The sequence below is a fragment of the Colletotrichum higginsianum genome, chromosome 1 (assembly GCF_001672515.1).
Source record: "Colletotrichum higginsianum IMI 349063 chromosome 1, whole genome shotgun sequence".
Classification (NCBI taxonomy): Eukaryota; Fungi; Ascomycota; class Sordariomycetes; order Glomerellales; family Glomerellaceae; genus Colletotrichum; species Colletotrichum higginsianum.
The window spans coordinates 4,899,803-4,916,286 of NC_030954.1; the positions used below are offsets into that span (position 1 = coordinate 4,899,803).

At 57.0% G+C, this 16,484-nt stretch overlaps 5 protein-coding genes across 5 annotated transcripts; all 5 read right to left on the bottom strand.

Moving 5' to 3' along the window:
• Positions 1-951: 951 nt before the first annotated feature.
• Positions 952-2,316, bottom strand: CH63R_01440 (Glycosyl hydrolase family 16; the record flags this gene model as incomplete). The annotated part of the gene is made up of 2 exons (XM_018296415.1): positions 952-2,108; positions 2,229-2,316. 2 exons carry the CDS (start codon positions 2,314-2,316, stop codon positions 952-954), a joined length of 1,245 nt encoding a protein of 414 aa, XP_018164777.1.
• Positions 2,317-5,092: 2,776 nt separating this feature from the next.
• CH63R_01441 (Secreted protein) lies at positions 5,093-5,963 on the bottom strand (the record flags this gene model as incomplete). The annotated part of the gene is made up of 3 exons (XM_018296416.1): positions 5,093-5,344; positions 5,488-5,778; positions 5,868-5,963. The coding sequence occupies 3 exons, from the start codon at positions 5,961-5,963 to the stop codon at positions 5,093-5,095; spliced, it is 639 nt and encodes a 212-aa protein (XP_018164778.1).
• Positions 5,964-7,421: 1,458 nt separating this feature from the next.
• CH63R_01442 (Alpha-ketoglutarate-dependent sulfonate dioxygenase) lies at positions 7,422-10,522 on the bottom strand (the record flags this gene model as incomplete). The annotated part of the gene is made up of 6 exons (XM_018296417.1): positions 7,422-7,490; positions 7,620-8,248; positions 8,402-8,729; positions 8,816-9,380; positions 9,487-9,882; positions 9,981-10,522. 6 exons carry the CDS (start codon positions 10,520-10,522, stop codon positions 7,422-7,424), a joined length of 2,529 nt encoding a protein of 842 aa, XP_018164779.1.
• A 1,848-nt stretch (positions 10,523-12,370) lies between these two features.
• CH63R_01443 (Ethyl tert-butyl ether degradation EthD) lies at positions 12,371-12,700 on the bottom strand (the record flags this gene model as incomplete). The annotated part of the gene is made up of 1 exon (XM_018296418.1): positions 12,371-12,700. The coding sequence occupies one exon, from the start codon at positions 12,698-12,700 to the stop codon at positions 12,371-12,373; it is 330 nt and encodes a 109-aa protein (XP_018164780.1).
• A 1,049-nt stretch (positions 12,701-13,749) lies between these two features.
• CH63R_01444 (Hexose transporter) lies at positions 13,750-15,632 on the bottom strand (the record flags this gene model as incomplete). The annotated part of the gene is made up of 4 exons (XM_018296419.1): positions 13,750-14,181; positions 14,242-14,565; positions 14,626-15,412; positions 15,475-15,632. 4 exons carry the CDS (start codon positions 15,630-15,632, stop codon positions 13,750-13,752), a joined length of 1,701 nt encoding a protein of 566 aa, XP_018164781.1.
• Between the last annotated feature and the right edge of the window lie 852 nt (positions 15,633-16,484).

Consider the following 16,484-nt stretch of genomic DNA (forward strand, 5'->3'; position numbering starts at 1 on the left):
CTGTGACGGCCATGCTCCTTAGATATGGACGACAGCAAGGTCTCTTTTTGTTGGGGAATAAAAGGAGGGTTGGGAGATGGAGTAAAGTCGTGGGTTAATGAGGTGTAAATAGTAATACGTCGCCGTCAAGAGAGAGAAAACCAACGAAATAGAAGCAACATGAATTGCGCACCCTGCCTTTCCACCCCCCCCCCCTAATGAAGGTTTTTATTTCCTTTTTTTGGTCTGGGTTTCGTTCCGTTGATCTTGTTGCTTACCCTCACAACACTCTGGATTTGAATCATCCCTTGCTAATGCCCCCCCCCCCCCCCCCCTTCCCCTAGTTTTACTGGGTAGTGTTTCGACAAAACTTATAACTCGTAACCCTGCCACGGAGTCGTCTTCGTATTCGACAAGGGAGAGGGGGCGGACGGAGTGTGGACACAAAACCAGGCGGGCGTGGGAGAAGTGAGGAAAGACAAAGGCAGGAAATACGGGCAAGCCGCTGCTGCAAGGGACAAGGTACCTTCTACCTACCTGTAGGCGCCAAGCCAACGAAGCCTTTGCTGGGCGTCTTTGGGGAGACGAAAAAGAAGGCCTTTGCCAGCGCGTCGAGGGACTCTGTGTTGCGCGATGACGACGCGGCAGGGGCTGGGACACTCAAGCGTGCGTGACATTTCCGCATGCAGCCAGCGGGCTACGGTGGACGAAACATCGTTGCCAACGCTTAGAATATGATGGCTCAAAAAACAAATTAATAAAAGCAGACTAGGGTGATATTGAAGGTGGTATTATTAGTGCAGCATTACAAAAATGCTCGTCTGACTTTCACGGCAGCAGCGCCTTTTTCCCCCAGGACCAATTTACACATTTTACCGTTCATACATGCCAGTACCCTTCCAGTCTAAAACCTATGTACAAATGGGAACAAACAGTGATTAGCGGAGCCCATCCATAGAAATTGATACCAGTCTAAATAATCATGGCGGCAAAGAAAGCAGCGAGACCGCCGACGAAGAGGCTGGCCTGCAGAGCCGGGGCGGCAGCAGCGGCGGCGGCGGGGGTGCTCGACTGAGCGGGAGCGCCGCCGGTGGTGGTGGGAAGAGTCGTCTGGGCGTTGGCGGAGCCACTGGGGGAGCTGGCACTCGAACCAGGTCTCGTCAGGGCCGACGAGGTGGCGTTGTTGGCACGTGTAGTGCTGGTGATAATGGTGGTGTTGGCGACGACCGACGAGATGGGGGCGGCGGTGGTGGAGGCCGGGGCCGAGGTGCTGATCTTGGAGAAGACGGGGAGGTCCGACTGGGCGGCCTTGTCATCGCCGATGGGCTTGCCGTCCTTGGCACCGTTGCTGGAGCCGACGCCGCCGATGCTCGCCTTGTCGCCGGCGCCAACAACATTGATGCTCTGCCAGGTGCCGTCGGAGCCCTTGTTGTACTCGTACTGCTTGGCGCCGGCCTTATCGCCGCCAGCGTAGTCCCAGACCTTGAGGGAGCGGTAGTGGCCGGCGAACGGGGCCTTTTCCCATTCGGCAAGACCGCCGGCCCAGTCGATGGTGCCTTGGGCAGTGCCCTTTCCGCCGACCCAGGTGCCGAGCTTCAGCTGCATGGGGGTCTGGGGGTAGTTGCCTTCGGCCGGGGTGGCGGTGCGGTAGACCTTGCCGTCGATGGAGAAGACGATGGACTCCTTGGTCCACTCGATGGTGTAGGTGTGGAACGAGGTCATGGGGTTGAAGGGCACCTCGTAGTAGCGGGCGCGGGTGTAGTCGTTGATGCCGAGGGCGTAGAAGTTTGTCTGGACGTGGGTCTGGTCGGCGCCGACGAACTCCCAGTCGATCTCGTCGAGGGCGTCGGACTGCAAGACGATGCTGGTGACAATGCCGCGGCCCGGGGCGGCCTGGAGCTCGACCTCGACCTTGCCGAAGAAGAGGTAGTTCTTGGAGGTGAGCGTCGGAGCGTTGCTCTCCTCGAAGATGGTCATCTCAGCTCCCGTGTCGGGGGAGAAGGACATGACCTTGGTGTTGTACTTGACGCCGCCGTCGACGATGAAAAAGGACTCCAGGTCGTCGATGTTCTTGGAGGTGCGGAAGTCATAGCTGGCTTCGCCGCCAAAGGCCGGGTTCGCAGGGCAGGCTGGAAAAGCATGTTAGCATCGTGGTGTTGTTGAGTAACATGGGGCCATAGTTTGAGAGAGTGACCGGCCCGTGTAAGTGGGAGGTGGGGGGGGGGGGGGGGGGGGGGGCATTGGCTCACCATCGCCCTTGACGGGGTTGCACAGCGAAAAGGTCTGGGCAGATGCCAGGCCGGCAGTGGCCAGAGCCAAAGTAGCGTATCTCATCATCTCTTAGTTGACGGGGACGAGGACGATGGTTGTACAAGTGGTTGCAATATGCGGATGGTCTGGTGAGACTGGGGCGAAAAACCGACAGGTAGAAAAGACTGAAGCCCGAGACGATGTCGACGTCGAGTTGTGGTTTTATAAAAGAGATGAAGGATCACGGACGTCTTCCTGGAGAGAGTGAAGGAGGACGAGGAGGGTCCAAATATAGATGTTTGGGAAGGCTAGAGGCTACGAAACCGGCATCTAGCGTACCAGGGGAGGCACGAAGGAACCAAGGAAGGTTGAAAGGGGGGGTGGATGGTGAATGGTGGATGCAGGACTCGGACCAAAGGCCTAAGGGCTGGCTACCTGTGTATGGTTTGCGGCAACAAGAAACGAGAGGCTGGAGAGTTTCTGGAACAAGGTGAGTCAACCTCGAAGGGGTGGTATGTGTGTATGTGTGTGTGTGTCAATTGTGAACAGTCGCTTTCCTTTGGTGGCCGAAGGCAGCGAGCGACGAATTGGAAGATACTGAAATCAAAAGAATGGGAAACCAGAGGACGAGACACGAGACACGAGACGAAAACGGGCGGTCAACGGTTTGTTCTGCGTCGGACGGCGGTTCCACTGGGTTTTTGTACATGTTGGAGGGGGGGAGAATACCAAGTAGCTGGACTGACCTATCCCAAGAAATCCCAAGAAACCCCAAGGAATCCCAAGAGTCCCTGGATGGGGTCCAGGCAGCTGTGATGTTGGCTTCTCCGTCGCTTCGTTGCTTCATTTCTGCGTTTCTTCTTCCCTGTAAGCTAGCTGCCTAGGGCGCTTGTGTAAGCACAAGATGACATGGGTGGATGGATGCATAATTAGTATTGTCTCGTCTCGTCTCGTCTCGTCTTGTCTTACTCCCCTACTGTTCTTGCCTCCTATTCCAACTTCACTAATTCCCTCCTTCTGCTTGCCAAGAGCAACTTGCACTGGCAGGAGGAGGTCAAGCGCGAAGTCAGCAAAGGCGAGACTGGGAAGGAGGTGGTGCGCAAGGCAGGGTGTGCAGTAAGATGGGAAGGGAAGGAAGGAGGAAGGAGGGAGCGCCACGCTAACGCAGGGTCCAAAAGCGACAAAGGTACACCGCCACGCAGAAACTGGGGGGAAGGTACCTTGCATCTCGCTAACCGCCACCCAGCTGGTTCAGAACGATTGACAACTGGACTGCTGCAAGCGGGAGATTAGGTATCCCAGCTGCAGGCGGGCCCTTCTTTCCTACCACCTACTACGTAGTAGGTACCTGTAGGCTACCTAACTTACCTACTATGTATGCGTTGGTGCATCCAGCTTCGGTACGTACCTCTCTCTCCATGAGCCCCCCCTCCATCTGCAGGCACGCTCTCTGTGTCTCTCCTTCTTTCTACCTACCCATCGAACCGTTTGCTACACCGGCATCAAATTCTCTGTTTCTGCATCTCCTGCATCCAGGGCAGAACAGAAAGCCAGTTCCAGTTCCAGTTCCAAGTCGAGTCGAGTCGAGTCCAGTCCAGATTGGCGCCGTTTCCGTCTTACACCACCTTCGCCATCTTTTTTCTGTTCCAGCTCCCCTTCAGTCCTCGGCTCAAGTTCTCAACACCATCTCCCAGCCTCCCCATCCCCTCAGATGGATCGCCACATTCCCCCCCTCCCTCCACCTGACGAATTCCACCAGCCGAGGATTCCAACGACCCCCTCGGCCGTTTCCTCCTTACCCTTCCACAACGACGACGCCAACGTTGCCTCGTTCACCGTCAGCATCTCCATTCATCATTGTCTCACGCTTAAACCGACATGAAGCCGTACTTGCCACGTCTCGTCTCCCCACCAGCGAAGTCTCGGCATTCTCGGCCGCAATTTCCCACTGACTGACTGTCCGCTGCAAGCCGCGACTGTCGCAAGCGGCAGCACTGCTGCTGGCTGGCTGGCTGCCTCTGTTGACTGTCGTCGACTGCGACCTCCCCCTATGCGCCGGGCAACGATGATCTCCATCTGAACGGCACATGTCCACTTTGCCCAGCCCTACGCTTCAGGAGTATACGACAGATCGGGCTGGCCCAGGTGCCAAGACCGTTGGCCGTCTCGTGTTGTGCGAATAGGAGTCCAGGACGCGTCCGGTCGACCTGCACTGAAATTACTACTCTGCCAAAGCGAGGAGAAACAGAACCCCATTTGCTTGCATCACCAATCATATTCACCAAGACCATGTCCGGCGTTCAGGAAAACGCATTGTTCAACACCTTCCTCGAGCGGCATTTTCGATTGGTTTGCTTTTGTTTAATTGCATCTCTCCGGTTCGCCCCAGCCCAGCGGCGACTTGGGGACTAACAACGGATGCTAAACTAGCAATACCATCCACGCCTTGCATCTTTCTCGACCGTTGCACAGGCAGCACAGCCCCGTCGACAATCCAACGTTTGCAACAATGATTTTGTCCCCAGTTGCCCCTTACATCAATTCATCCGTAGACTTCGTGGCGGCGCCAAGCGAGCCAGTCTCGCGACCAACCAGCGCGTCCTCGGCGCCTTCGTGTTCCATCCCCCGATAGTCTCAAAGGTCAAGTTCCTTCCCTTGCGAGCAGGAAGTAGAAAATCGAAAGAATAAATATGAACATTGAAAAAGAAGAGAAAAGAAAGGCCCCGTCATGGTTCCGTCGCTGACGAAATCAGGCATGCGAAACCGGCCCAGGAGCACACACACACTCGTGCACCCAAGAAGCCCCATCTCTCGCTCGCTCGCTCGCTCGCTCGGATCGAAATCTCAAAAAGTCGCCATCGCTTTAGCAGGTGTTGAGCATCGAGGTGAGGGCCGTCTTCTCGGCCGACGTGACGCTGAGGGCCCAGTAGCTCTTGACCTGCACCCAGCTGCGGGCGTAGACGCAGTAGAAGCTGGTCACAGGAGGCTTCCACGAGTCGGGGCTCTTGTCGCTCTTGGACTGGTTGACGCTGTCGGTAACAGCCCACAGCTGGGGGCGGGTGAGGTCGTTGGCGAACTGCTCGCGCTTGGCAGTCGTCCACGATGCGGCACCAGACTGTCATGCCATGTTAGCCTTGCGTCCCTACAATCACTTTACGTCCCGTGAAGTCACAACTGATGCGCACAGCGCACAATTCAGTGTGCGTAGCCATCGATCAAACTTCAACCCTCGGACGGGGGAGAGAGAGTGAGACTCACAACCCAGGCATTCTTCAGAGGCACCATGTGGTCAATGTCGACGTCGCTGGCGGCGGTCCAGGTTGCGCCGTCGTAGGGGCTCTTCCAGGTGCCGCTGGTGGCAGCGCATGCAGAGTTGACCACGACGCCGGTGCCGTCACGCTGGAGTACAGTCTCGCGAGTGTTGCACGTGCCCGAGACGGTCGACCAGTGGGGGAAGAGGTCGCGGTTGTACGTGTCGGTGTTGGTCCACGCACGCACCGTCAGGGCAGCAAGCTGCGTCTTGGCCGTCGCGGCGGTAGGGATACCGGGCTGGGAGCGAGTTTGTCAGTCGGGCATGGTCCGCGTAGGATTGGGTCTCAACAACGGACGGGGCGCCGAGGAAATCTGTCGGCACTTACGGGAGTGGGCATCGGCAACGGTTCGGCGACCGGCTCCGGGACGGGGGCAGCAAAGCCCGCGCCGGCGAGCATGAACAGAACGGCGGTAACCTTCATGGTGACGGTTGACGAGTATGAGCGACTGGGGCGAGGACTCGAGCGAGAAGGAGAACAAGGATGAAGGCTGAGAGGTGTCGTGAACGGATGGCTTGGCACTGATGATGGAGCAGTTCATCCCAAGGCGGGCGATCCGCCGTGGTTTATATGTGTTTTGTTTCTCCTCTCTATCGCCCTCCCGTCTATCTTGACAGTTGAACACTCTCGTCGTCTCGACGTCTCCTTCATCGGCGGGCCGCGATAGTCCCAAGCCCACGTTTCCTGCTGTTCGACCACACCCCCCCCCCCCCGGAACCCCACACCCATGTTTGTTTGCTCTGCCGTCGAGCCAGTCACCATCCTTCCCGACCCCACGATTCGACCACCTGCTGTCTTAATCTCCAGCCCGACCCTCCAGGAACCCGCCGACGATGCGGCATTGGAGTCGATGAAACGGCTCACTTCTCTGAAAAAGGACACTCGGCCGGCCGCAGTACGACTCGAAGCAGACGTCTCATAAGGCTTCGCAGGGGTGGCCCCCAGGGTCCAGCCGACGAGCTGACGACCGTGTATGGCCTTTATCTCTGTCCTCATTGGCGGGGTAATCTGCCATCCTCCATGTTCAATGCCGACGCACGACGGGCCACCCCCTCCCTCCCTCTCTCTTTTCCTCTCAACCCACTCGGGGCCGAATCCACGACCAGCCACTCATATCTCTCGGCATCGGCACGTTATCTTATCGGTCCCTGTTAATCACCTGCGAAAGAGGGGACATGGTCTGGGGCCACCAGGTCTTGTCATCTCCGCTGCACGTCAAATTCCCTTCCCCTCCATGTCCAGTCCCGACTCCCTTCGACAATAGCGCACAGCGTCTTCCACGAACCTTCCTCTTTGGGGACCAGCTGCCGACGATGCGTGATCAAGTGGAAGCCTGTCTTGCGCGGCGACCAAGATAGCAACCTCTCAGCGCACAGAGATTGACCATCTCGGGCTGCAGCTGGCAGCACAAGAAAGAAGCCCAATGTCTTACGCCAGACGAAGAGAGGCAGGTGGGCGGGAAGCGTAGATCCGTGTCACGGTTGGCGCAGACACAAACCCGGGGAAAGCCATCTCGAACGCTGGTTGGATTGCTTTTACGACAGCCAAGCAACCTCTGATAGTGATCGTCGGCCAGGAGCGGTGTACACATCGCTCTGCTGCTTGACCATCCAAACTGAGTTTCCGCCCATCTCTCGAAAGGGTCGAACCCGTCCCCATAGGACGTAGGTCGGGCATCCCATTACTCGCGCGAAGCGGATCTCCCCAGTATGACAGAGACGCAGGCCCACACCGACCTCCGATCGGACCTTGCCATCCGATTAAGCTTAAGCGGCAGATAACCACGACCTTCAACGCCCGCGCGGGCATCAATGGAGAAGAAACAGACAGAACTTTGGGGCCCAAGCTCCCTCATCCCAGTCACAGCTTATCAATGTGTCTTTAGAGCATCACACCACCGGACGTTGTGCCCATTCCTGCACATCCGGCGTTTCCGCCAAACCAGCCGCTCTGTTCACCGTGTCAGTAAATCGTCATGGCCGTGGGAAGCCTCGGTACCGATGATAAGAAGAGAACATGGGACGTTATATCCCGCAGACCGTGGTGAAACTCGACCGAACGAGGAGGGGGAGGACTCACCCCAACACAGCCGGCTGTGCACATGCCCAGCAGCTCGGAGCCGCACCCAGTGGCTCCGCCGCATGTTCCCGTCGCGCAGCTGCCCACCGAGCCGGGCCCCATGTTTGCGAAGCCCGGCGGCGCGGGATACATGGCGCTCGTTGTGACAGCAGCCAAGCTCGAGGCCCAGGGTCCCTCGACCTCAACGTCTTTCCCCCAGAAAGACGTCCTGTCTTCGCCCCGGGGTCCCATACGCTTGCCAGAGTCGGCCTTGAAGTTCTTGGTCGCCCTCTTGCGCGCCTTAGAGTGCGTTTCCTCCAACCTGTTCCGGTACTCGAGACGTATCGGACGAGTGGTTGCTCGACGGGCTGTCGTCTCGTTGGTGTGAACCGCCGGGTGCGACGAGACGTGCGCCGACTCGGTCATGGGAGGCATGGGCACGTTATTTGCCTTGGCGGCCGCATGCCATGCTTCGAGGACTGCGTCAAGGCAGGGGTTCGGTAAGTAAGTGTGGTGGGATAATAACTGTGTCACACAAAAGCACATGAGGAAGGGGGGGTTGCAGAAGATTGCGTGCAGGTTGTGCTTATGCTTTTCTTCCTTGCCTATGCCAAACATCTTGGTCGCCGGCAACGCCATCACCCTGACAGCTAAAGATAACGCATGTGCTGTCAGTCATCATGTCGAGGATAAGGCCGGAGTGCGCCGACCAGCGAAGACGACTTTGGCCTCGGAAGCCATGAGAGAGCCCTGATTCCGAGCGGTCGCTGGCTTGCGTGATGGTGGGTAATGGAAGCACTTACTTTCACAGTACCAGCACTTGCACTGGGAGTAAACCTCGCCATACTTCTCTTGGTAGGTCTTGCTCGTCCACTCAAAGGCCGTGCTCAGCTTATCCTCGTCAACCTTGTCGTTGTGGTCCACGAAAGCGCCCGTCTTGGCGAGCGTGAAGACAAAGTAGGACTGTGGAGAGAGCTGGTGCGTGTGCCATGTGAGGTCGACGTCGAGCGTCGGCACAGCAACCTTGTCCTTTGTCGTGGCCGCGATGGCGATGATATCGACGAAGCGGGTGTACTTCTTGAGGAGGTCGGCCACAAGATTCCGAGCCGTCGGGAAGTGCAGCCAGTCGAGCTGTAAAGGGTAAATCAACCTCGCCTTTATGAAGAAGGACCATGGGCTCTCAATGGTAGGTCGGACCGCGCGGGAGGGTATCTCACCTTGCACATCTTCTCGGTAAACGTCCCTTGTCTCATGACACAGCCCACAAGATCAATGGCAAAAGGCGACGAGTTCTCCCAGTACCGCGACATCATCTTCCGCGTCTGCCGCCTCCCGTCCAAGCTCAGGCGGAATTCCGTCACCTTCTTGTGACCGTGACGATTCATCACCTCTTTTAGGTTCTTGGAGTCGGCGAACTTGCCCGTGAAGTTCTCCTCCATGTTGTCACGGACGACCATCATGCTCGGCGCCACCTTGCTGCCGGGCTTCAGCATCTCGACGACCTCGGCCAGCAGGCCGCGGCGGGCGAGGCGCGCGGGGAAGAGCTGGTCGGGACAGCCGGCCGAATTGCTGTTGTCAGAGTCATACTTGAGTGGTTTCGGCAGGCCGGTGTGGAGGTCGAGGATCGTGCCCGGCATGGCGTGGTCCGAGGTGACGGAGGCCTGGATGTCGTTGCGGAACTTTGCGGCGCGGAGGGACTCGTGGGTTATGGTGACGGAGCAGGACGGGCAGGTTTGGGTCAAGTGACCGTCTGCGTAGCCCTCGCCTGCGATGCCGGGGCGTCTGTTGTGATGTCAGGGAATGGGCTCGCTATTCCAGCTGCTGGAGGAGGGGATGGCCGAGGCGCTCGCTGCTGGGATTGGGCTGGCGGCGGATGCTGTGCACTCACTTGGTTCCGCTGTAGTCCCTTGATTGGCCACACGTCGTCCATGGGACGGACACCATCGTCGGGCACGAGGGGCAGCGGATCTTCTTGGCGTCTGGATCGTCCTCGTTGCACCAAGCGAGGCTCGTGCGGGCCTCCCATTGCGCGACGCAGGCGTTCGAGACGACATAGTCAAAGGTCGCACCCGAGATGGCCTGGTTGACGACGGGCCAGGGCATGCCGGCCGCCCAGAGGGCGCCGTGGCCATAGCGGAGGCAGTCCTTGTGAGCATTAGTGGGTGGTCTGGCATCGACGATGATGATTGCAACTATGTGTGTGTGGTGGTTGTGGGTTGGGGGTTGAATACCTCGAGGTAAATCCTTGGGTTGAGCATGTGTGCGTGCCAGACAAGCAATACATCTGCGTGACTTTGCGTCAGTTAAGATGACCAGCAAGAACCAGGACATTTCCTACCCAGCGGCGGAAGCATGTCGGCGTTCCAGACCATGGGTTCCGACCTTGGGAACCCTTCGTATCGGTCCCTTCTCTCCTCGGGCGGGTCGACCATGTCCCTCTCGAGCAGCATGTCCGGCACGAAGCTCCGCCACCAGACGGCATAGCGGTCGACGGCGCGGCCAACATAGACGGCCCACCGCTTCTCGCGGAGCTTGACAAGGACGTCCGGGTTCGGGGTCCCTGCAGCAGCGGCGGCTTTGTCATTGCCGCCGCCGACATTGGCGCGCGAGTCCCAGATCTCCCAGAGGCCGTCGCGGTATCCCGTCTCGTTCTTAAGGCGGTTGAAGGCCGTCAGGAGGCGGAGGTGGGCGAGGCAGGCGTCCTCCGTAGGGTCAGTGCCGTGGGGTGGTGTGGGGCCGAGGCTCACGGCGCCGAGGACAGCGGGGAGATCAAGGGGTCCGGATCCGGAGGGCTGTGGGGTGGCTGCGCCGTAGGCTGGTGGAGGGGCCGAGGTCGAGGCTGGTGCGGGTGCGGGGCCGGATGAGGATGCGGAGCCCGACGCGTCCTCGTCGGCTTTGTGGGACTTGCTCTTCCACTTCCACATGACGGGGTGTGTTGACGACTTCTTTTATTTCTAGTCTCCAATATGATTCGCTGCTGGGGATTTTGTGCTGTTCTAATAATATTTGCTGTTCTAGAAGTCCCAAAAACGTTGTTGCTCGCTGCCTGCCTTGGGCGCTTTCCAAGGCTTTAATAACATGCATGGGTGGTCTCTCGATTCACGAGGGGGAGGCCTGGACGCCGGAGAAACGAGGGTAGGAGGTCAGACCACGGCAGAAAGGGGAGCGCGAAAGCTGCGCCTCAATGGAATCAGTTGTGACACGCCCGGCACTTGGAGCATGTCGAGGAAGTGTGGCAGGGTAAAAGGTGGGGAGGGGAGAGGGGGGCGGGGGGGACATGCGGTCTCTCCTCTCAGACAGTCGCGGAACGACGGCCCCGGGCGCCGCTTGTCGTCCGCGTCGAATGAGCTGCTCCGACGACGATGTTTTGCCGCCTGCGCTACTCGCGCCCGAGACTTGGCGATGAGAGGGGGGGGACGACGTGGACAAGACGGTAAATCACCCCCTGATGTGGAAGCGAATCCTTGAAAGCCTAGAACAGTCTACCCGTCTAGCAACATCCCCCATTCGATCAGCGAATAAAGGATCCGAAGCCTTGGTTTGTGGCTTCAGCTTACTCAGTCAGTCTGGTTCGTCCTTGTCGGGGTATTCCCGTTGGTCTGATGCCGCCATTACCAGCCGCCCTTTCAGCTGGGCAACAGCTGCTATTAAGTTGGGCGACTTGACCTGCAGCTTCTCTGCTTCTACGTCCTTGTTGGCTGGTGACATGCCTCCTAATCGCCTATCGACCCTTTCTGTACGTCGATGGGACTATCCTTGGCTATCCCCAGTGACCTGCTAGGGCTGTGAGGAGACGGCCTTGCATGATCCTTGCGCGTAGTTTCTGAATAGTCAGCACCTGCAGGACTGCTAGTGGCACTAAGAGGGATGAAACAGCTTTCTAGAGAATAACTCTAAAGATGGTCTGTAAGGAAGAGCATGGTAGGGAGGCCATTGTATAGTTCACCTAGCTTAAATCTAGGTAGCCCTCTCTTGCTATCCTAGACTAGCCCCAAGCTGCCCTACACTATCTCCTAGCAGCCTAGTCAGGCTGCAATGTAAACAGGATAGCTTTCTGACTGGTACCTCAAGGCATTTAAGCAGTGTTGACAACTGTTTCAAATAACAAGCAGATTAGACTCCATACTAAGGCTTTGAGCTTCCCACAGGCTTTTAGGCACAGGAAAACTGCCAGGATTGGATTTTTAAGGGCTTCTGAAAGCTGGCTACGTCATTGTTAATCGTTGCGGCGACAGGGGTGTAGAGGACCATCCAAAGAAAAGAAAGTCAATATTCGGGAGACACACAATCTGGAGGGGAAAGGATCTTCGGCACCTCCACAGAATCAGGGATTTACTTAGATTAACTTAGACAACGAAACAGCGCACTCAAGAGACTGGTCGCTCGGGTTTCCTACTTGGTATCAATAGTTCAGTCTAGGGTAGAGAGAGAGAGAGAGAGAGAGAGAGAAAGAGAGTTAAAGAAGGTAGGTTTGTCTAGCTACTCAGGGCACTTGGTCAGCAGCCTCCTGTTCGTCACATCCAAGATGCATAGGTACCAGTTCCGCAAGTCAAAGTCCAGATGTGAATACTTGTTCATCCGCTACTCATGAAGATTTGTAACGTGTTGCAAGATCACATTCAAGAGCCACAGGCCTCACGGCAGCAAGAGGTTGGGATGCCGAAAAAAAACACAGCTTTATTAAATATTTTCCAACACCATGATCTCCCTGTTCATCATTATTCATCCGTTACGTGCCCCATCCCCCATCATCTATGACTCTTCCTCCCCCCTCACGCATCCGTGCTCTCGGCGTCCTCGGCCATCAGGAACTGCAGCTCCTGGTTGCTGTAGTTCGGGACGTCCTCCATGAGCTCGAGGGTCGCGGGCGAGGCAAGGGCCTTGTGGATGGCCTCGAGGCTGCTGAAGCGGATCAGGCCGGCGAAGGCGTACTTGGGCGGCGCGCCGTCCGGTCCCGGCTGGTACTTGGCGACGGTCCAGCTCAGGCAGCCCGACGGCTTCCACTTGGCGGCGGCCAGGGGCATGTGGCTGTTGATGTAGTAGTCGAAGTTGTACTCGGCGCCGGCCACGTTGGGGTAGAGAACGGTGAGAGTGGCAGTCATCTTGGGCGGGTTTGTATCGGCTCTGGATAGGATGCTTGGGGGGGAATAATTCTGTGATTGTTTTTTGAAACAAATTTAAAAAGCAGGATTCGGAAGATTTTAGTTGAAATCTTTGGAGGGTTTGGAAGAAGATGATGATGATGTAAAAGGCAAGAGATCGAAACCCAGCCGGGGACGCCTGGGATAAATACCTCGCCGACGATGTCCCCTCACTGACGTAGCAAGAGACTTCTGACTCGCGAGTAGCGGAGAACACAGCAGATCGTCTTTTTATTTTTATTTTTATATTTTTAAATTTATCTTTTAAGGTTTCCACTTCCGCGGATTCCATGGAATTAGTTCCGGGTTCTGTTTGACGTTGCCAGGAACCGGCAGCTACAAGCAGGGGACGCTGTTCCCATGTAGGAATCACTCATCAGGGCCACTCTGCAGGGTCTTGTTCCCTGCCCATCCTGGTCACCCAGATCGTCTGATCTTGGGGCGGCGGATGACCCGGCTGCACCTGAACGACATGATGGATCGAAGCGAAAGTCTCTGCGGTCCATTTGGGGGTCTGGCCTCTCGAGGTCGAGTCTTGGTTGAATGCGCAGCTAACGAAAGGACTGACAGGCTAGTCAGTACTATGAAATATGGCTGGCTGCGCGGTTTGCCGGATTGCACAAGGCAAAGTCAACGTGCCCCATCTAACTAGGGTTCAATTACCTTGGTACTAAGCATTGTAGTTCTAGGGAATAAATAACAAAAATGCATGTCTCTTTAGAATATACATTTCAATCAAAGGCCTAGGGTAAAAATCTCTCTAGATAGACGTGTATGTGGCTCATAGTGTTCAAAGTGGCTGACGAAGCACTTATGCTTCACGACATGCGTATAATATTGAATTGGTATTGGTATAAACGCTAGAAATCATGTGATCTTTCTTGATCGATTCAATATGCCTCAACTCCATGCCATGCAAATCTTCATGTAAATACACCACTTCCCGCAGACCTAATTGTGGCTGCAAAACGAGAAAACGCCACATGGTATTGAATGCCACGACATTATGATTAGACTCTCTCCTGGTGGGAGGTGCCATTAACGCCCTTCGGCTGCAGTCCCTCGCTCTTCTCGCCATGCGCGGCCGTGTCGCTCGCGCTGGCATCCAACTCGGTGCCTGCCTGCTTGCGGATGCGGTGCATCTCTTCGGCGGAAGGCGGCACCCATTGAGTGCTCTTCCAGGCGGCGACGCGCTCGAGATACATGGTGTCAATCTCCTCGAGGGTGCGGCCCTGGCCCTCGATGACGAAGAAGTAGACGATGGCGGCACCGACCAGGTTGCAGCCGGCAAAGACGTAGCCGTAGCGGAAGTCGATGGCGCCAGTGATGAAGGGCGAGAAGAAGCCAATGAAGAAGTTCCACATCCAATTGCTGGCCGTCGAGAGCGCCATGGCCTTGGCGCGGTAGCGGGATGGGAAAAGCTCGGCTTGGATAGTCCAGATCTGGATGAAATTAGTGTCTGATGCGGGCTTATGTCTTTTGTGTGCAGGTCCAAAGCTTACCATGGGACCCCAGGTGGTCGCGAAGCCCAGGATGAACAGGGCGGCGAAAACAATGAGGACAATACCGGGACCGACAGTGCTCTGGGGGTTTTCCTGGTCGAGGCTAAAGTGGCCGATGGAGGCGAAGATGATGAAGCACACGAACATCCAGATAGAGCCGGTGATGAGCGACTTGCGACGTCCGAAATGCTCGACGATGTAAAGACCAATAAAGGTGGTTCCGAAGTTGATGGAGTTTAGGATGATCTGCGTGATGAAGGAGTTGATGTTGACCGAGGCGAAGATGGTGGTTCCATAGTAGAAGAAGTAGTTTGCACCAGTGAGCTGTCGGGAAGTGTTTGTTAGTGTTTGTAGGACAGGGGGAGTGTGGGAGATGGTCCATACCTGCTGGAACATTTGCAAAGCACATCCCAGAGCAATGCGGTAGGCCATGCGGGGGGCCTTGAACATGCCGGTGAATTCTTGGACGGCGTTGCCCTTGATGGAGGACTCGGCGCGCAGCTTGCTCTCGATTTCCTCGAGCTGAACATGAATACTGTAGTGGTTCTCCGGGGCGCCGTAGACGCGGCAGAGGGTGCTCTTGGCGCGTTCGATTCTGCCCATGCGGTAGTCGAAGCGAGGCGTCTCGGGGAAGGCGAGGATTCCCACTCCGAGAATGAGGGTCCACAGCCAGCCAAGACCGATGACGATGCGCCACGAACCGGAGCTGTTCTCGAGGTGTGTCACGGTACCAAAGTTGAAGCAGGCTGCCAGGAAGATACCCAGTGTGATCAGGAGCTGGTAGGCGCAAACAAGAGCACCACGAATCCAGGGCGGTGCAGTCTCGGCCTGGAACATGGGAACGATGAGACTTAGGGCGCCAACGCCAAGGCCGGCGACAAAGCGGCCCATCATGATTTGCTCCCATGCCCTCTCGGCGGCAATCTGGATGACGAAGCCAACAGAGGTGACAACGCACCAGAAAGAGATGGAGTAGCGACGTCCGAAGCGGTCGGCGATGGGGGCGGCGCACAGGGCGCCGATGAGGGTGCCGATGGAGAGGAGACCGACAATCAGACCGGAGCGGACGTTGCTGAAATGAGGGGTGCCATCGGGGCCGCGCTCGCCGAAGCGTTCGAGGAAGTCGGGCATCTCAAGGAAGCCGGAGACCTGACCGGTGTCGTAGCCGAAGCTGGGAGGGTGTCAGTGACTGTATGGCGTGTAGGCAGGGGGGTTTTGTGAGCTCCAGCTTACACCATGCCGCCCATGGAGACGAGGATGCCCATGGCCCATGACCGCCCCGTGATGCGCTTCAGCGGGGAGTAGTCGAGGTGGGCGAGGTCCTGGCGGGCATCGCTTGCCTTTTCCGAGGCAGGATTGTACTTGTCGAACTCGATCGTCGAGAAACCCATGGTGGGCGACGATATTCCGGGGTTGAGGAGGGGAAGTTGGGGGTGTGAGGTGCTTGAGGAAGGATGCCGATGATGGTTCGTCCGAGACAATGCGAAGGCAGCGTTGGAGGACACGGCTTGCAGTGTTATATATGTATGTTTCGGTCGATCAACTCACGACACGAGCCCCAAGCCCCGAGCACCACCACCCCCCACACGGAGGTCCCGTAGAAAAACAGACACAAGACGGTTTGCTGGGGAGAACCAAAAGGCTGGAAGACTGGCGATTGCGGCATGGGCGTGTCTTGATAGCGGGGGGGCGTGACGTCAAGAGAGGACCGAGAGTCGAGTGTCAGATGACTTGGGACGGACCATGGACTGGTTTCCGTTGGACGAGGGAGAAAGGCACCGAGATGTTGCCGTCCGGGGCCTGGGGTCTCCAGGTCGAGTAATCGGACCGTTCCCCATCATTTTGGGCAGGATGACCAGAAGAGGGCGAGAATTCTGCGTAGCTGTGAGGAGAACAAAAACATGGAGATGGAATTAGAGCGGGCGTGTCATTGGGGTGGGAAGGGGGGTGTGAGGTGAGGACGGATTACCAATGCGGCTCTGGGGATGCCGATGGGAATTCTGGGCATGGGATTCCGGGAACAGTGGAGGCGGAGGGGGTTTGGGCAGAAGAGCCAATCTGGGCCGTGTTGTCTGTTCCCTGAAAGCTGTTGGTGCCTAGGTAGGGGGGTTGCTCGCTCAGTCAGTCAGATAGTCCGTCAGTCATCCAGCCAGTCAGCCATGTGGGGGAAGACGAGGAAGAATTGAATGACGTTGGTGGGGGATGGCGAGTGGATCTTGTAGAAACAAGGACTGGGGTGTGGG